Source organism: Eimeria maxima, genomic scaffold (genome assembly GCF_000499605.1).
Source record: "Eimeria maxima Weybridge genomic scaffold, Emw_scaff1842, whole genome shotgun sequence".
Classification (NCBI taxonomy): Eukaryota; Apicomplexa; class Conoidasida; order Eucoccidiorida; family Eimeriidae; genus Eimeria; species Eimeria maxima.
This window is the reverse complement of record NW_013564749.1, coordinates 2,501-5,626: the sequence shown is the minus strand read 5'-3', so window position 1 is coordinate 5,626 and position 3,126 is coordinate 2,501. Positions and strand designations below refer to the sequence as shown.

Sequence of the window (3,126 nt, the reverse complement as noted above, 5' to 3'; positions counted from 1 at the left end):
ATATATAATTAAATAAATATAAATAATAATAGAGAATATTCTTACCTGAGTATCTTTAGACAAGTATATGCCTTATCTCTTTCTTGTTTGTTACCAAAGTCAATAACAACACGAGAACAATCTTCTTCTCTTGTTGTTAATACTATAAAGAAAAAAAAAAGAACAAATATAATACATAATATATTTATAATTATATATAAATATACACATGCATGCATAGGGAATGTTGTAGGGCTGGATAGCATCAGACTATTCATAAGAAAAAAGAGAGAAAGAAAAAAAGACAGAAAAAAAGACAGAAAAAAAGACAGATAAAGAGATAGATATATAAATATAGAGAGACAGAGAGAAAAAGAGAGAGAAAAAGAGAGAGAAAGAAGGAGAGAATATAAATAATATATATATATAACTAACCAACAGTAGATGTAAGATCATAAGAAGAGGAAGAAGAAGAAGAATAGAAATGTTCTTCTTTATAATATTCTTCTCCTTTATATGCACCAGTAAGACTTAATACACCAAAAGAAGAAGAACGTATTTCTTCTTCCTCCCTAGATATTAGGCTTATTTTCTGTATACATATATATGCACATATATATATTTATATTTATTTATATTTATATTTATATCTATATTTGTTTATTATGTTTAGGGTTAGGGTTATATTATTATTACTATATAATTGTATATAATTATATTTATATTATTTTTATGTACATGTTTATGAATAAGGCATAACGTAGACAAACAAAAGGCAAAATAAATAAATAAACAAATTAATTAATTAATTAATTAATTAATTAATTAATTAATTAGTTAATTAATAAAAGAAGATGATGTTTTACGAGTAGATGTCTGTCCATCGAAAACGTTGCTGCAGCCCGTCTATCTGCAGCAGCAAAAGCAGCAACAGCAGCAGCAGCAGCAACAGAATGAGCAGCAGCAGCAACAACAGTAGCAAGACCAACAGCAGCAGCAGTAACAACAGCATGCACATCATCATCAACAAAAACATACTCAGAAACAGCAGCAACATCTACCGAAGCAGCAGCAACAACAACAACAACAACAACAACAACAGCAGCAGCAGCAGCAGCAAAAGCAGCAGCAGCAGCAGCAGCAGGAGCATACCTCTAGTGAGGTCAAGTAGAGTAACATCGAATCCCGCCACCGCTTCTTTGGCGAATTCTTTGACTAATGTCTGCAGCCTCTCCTTCTCCATTGCCTAATATAATAATATATACATATAATATAATCCTTGGCTAGCTAAGGAATATATATATAGATAGATAGATAGCTAGCTAGCTAGCTAGATGGATAGCTAGCTATGCTCTTGCTTCTTAGCTGGTTAGATAAACCCTAGATAGCTCTCTAGCTAGCTAAACCCTAACTAGCTGTCTAGCTAGCTGAACCCTAGTTAACCAGCTAGCTAGCTATATAAACCCTCCTGATCCACCTAGCTAGCTAGTTAGCTAGCTAGCTAGCTAGCTAGCTAACTATAGAGAGAGTGTGTGTGTGTGTGTGTGTATTAATTTACCTTTTCTGCTGCAGTCATATCGCTAAGTCTGCGTACACCTGAATATCTTCTTTGTGTATTTTTATCTTGTATATTTGTTTTGCTGTTTTGTTGTCTTATTTCTTCTTTTCCTCCTTTATTTGTATTTTTTTTTTCTTCCTTTTCTTCGTTAGTAGCAGGAAGACGACGACGAGAGGAGCCGCGCCGCAGCAGCGGCTCCTGAGAGGTTGTCCTGCTGCTGATTGCTGCTGCATTTGCTGCAGTTGCTGCAGCAGGTGCAGCAGGTGCAGCAGAATATCTATCTGTATCTATAGGGGATCGATGAAGGGATCCGCTGCTGCGGGATCCTTTGCTGCTGCTGCTGCCAAAGCTACGAGAGAGGGAGCCACGATTCTGCTGCAGCAGCTGCTGCTGCAGCTGCTGCTGCTCTCTTGATCTCCGTACCGATTCCTCCAGTCTGTACACCTCAGAGGAAACTCTATTCTTAAACTTTGGTGGTTTATGATTTCTTCTCTTTGGTGATTCGCTTCCTGCTGCTGCAGGCTTTCCTGCTGCTGCTGCTGCTGCAGCAACCCAAGAAAATACACAGTGTCCACGCGGAATAAGCGACAGCAGCAGCAGCAGCAACAGCAACAGCAGCAGCAGCAGCAGTATACATACACCCTAAGGGGCAAAGACAACAAGAAATAAATAGTATTTCTTACCGTTAACTAAACTTGGTGCATCTTCGTTGTCGCTCTCGAAGTCAAGCAAATCATCATCTGCAAACAGCAGCAGCAGCAGCAGCAGCATCAATTGCAGCAGCACATTATAAAGAAGACATCTAAATTATTATATGTTGCAAGGGTTTGTTGCATTATATGTTGCAAGGGTTTGCTTCCTGTAGACGGATACGCCTCCTTTTTAGTGCAGCACAACCAAGAGCTACTGCACCTGCTGTTGCTGCTGCTGTTGCTGTTGCTGCTACTGTTGCTGCTCCAAGGGGAGTTATTTGAGGAGGGAAAGAAGTACCAGAGAGGCCAATGTGTGCGGCGATGCGGTCATAAGGGGCGACCCCCACGTCCGCTTCGTCCGTACAGCAGAAGGAGCACAAGTCCATTTCTTCCACTAAACCCTAAACCCTAAACCCTAAACCCTAGAAAAAAGGGGAAGAGGAGGGGTGTAGGTGGTGTTTTTAAGGCGGTTGCGTTGAGGTGTCTAGGCAGCTTTAGCTGCTGCTGCTGCTGCTGCATACATATATATGCACTCTGTACTACGACTTGAATATATAGGGCGGCGACAAGACTGCTATATATACTCCTATAAGAAGAGTTCTTTAATCAGGAGAACAAGAGAGAAGAAGAAAAAGAATACATCTTTATAACCTTTATATCTAGGATGAAGATCAGACAATCCATATGCTGCTTCTAGCGAGGGGGCTCAACTCCAGCTCTATACATACAACTTAAGGCGCCGCCCACTTGGTGGGTGGAGCAGCAAGGAAACCTAAGAAAAGTTTAGAAGAAAAGGAGTTAAAAAGTGGATAAATCTGAATAAACGTGAAGAAAGAAAGGAGGGAAAATCGATATCAGACTGCTGTGATCACACAGTCTTCTTCTTTTCCTCACCGT

General features: G+C 39.4%; 1 protein-coding gene across 1 annotated transcript; it reads right to left on the bottom strand.

Annotated features, from left to right (window-relative positions):
* Positions 1–409: 409 nt before the first annotated feature.
* EMWEY_00055900 (hypothetical protein, conserved) lies at positions 410–2,615 on the bottom strand (the record flags this gene model as incomplete). The annotated part of the gene is made up of 6 exons (XM_013480358.1): positions 410–571; positions 846–889; positions 1,132–1,225; positions 1,538–2,079; positions 2,221–2,277; positions 2,528–2,615. The coding sequence occupies 6 exons, from the start codon at positions 2,613–2,615 to the stop codon at positions 410–412; spliced, it is 987 nt and encodes a 328-aa protein (XP_013335812.1).
* Between the last annotated feature and the right edge of the window lie 511 nt (positions 2,616–3,126).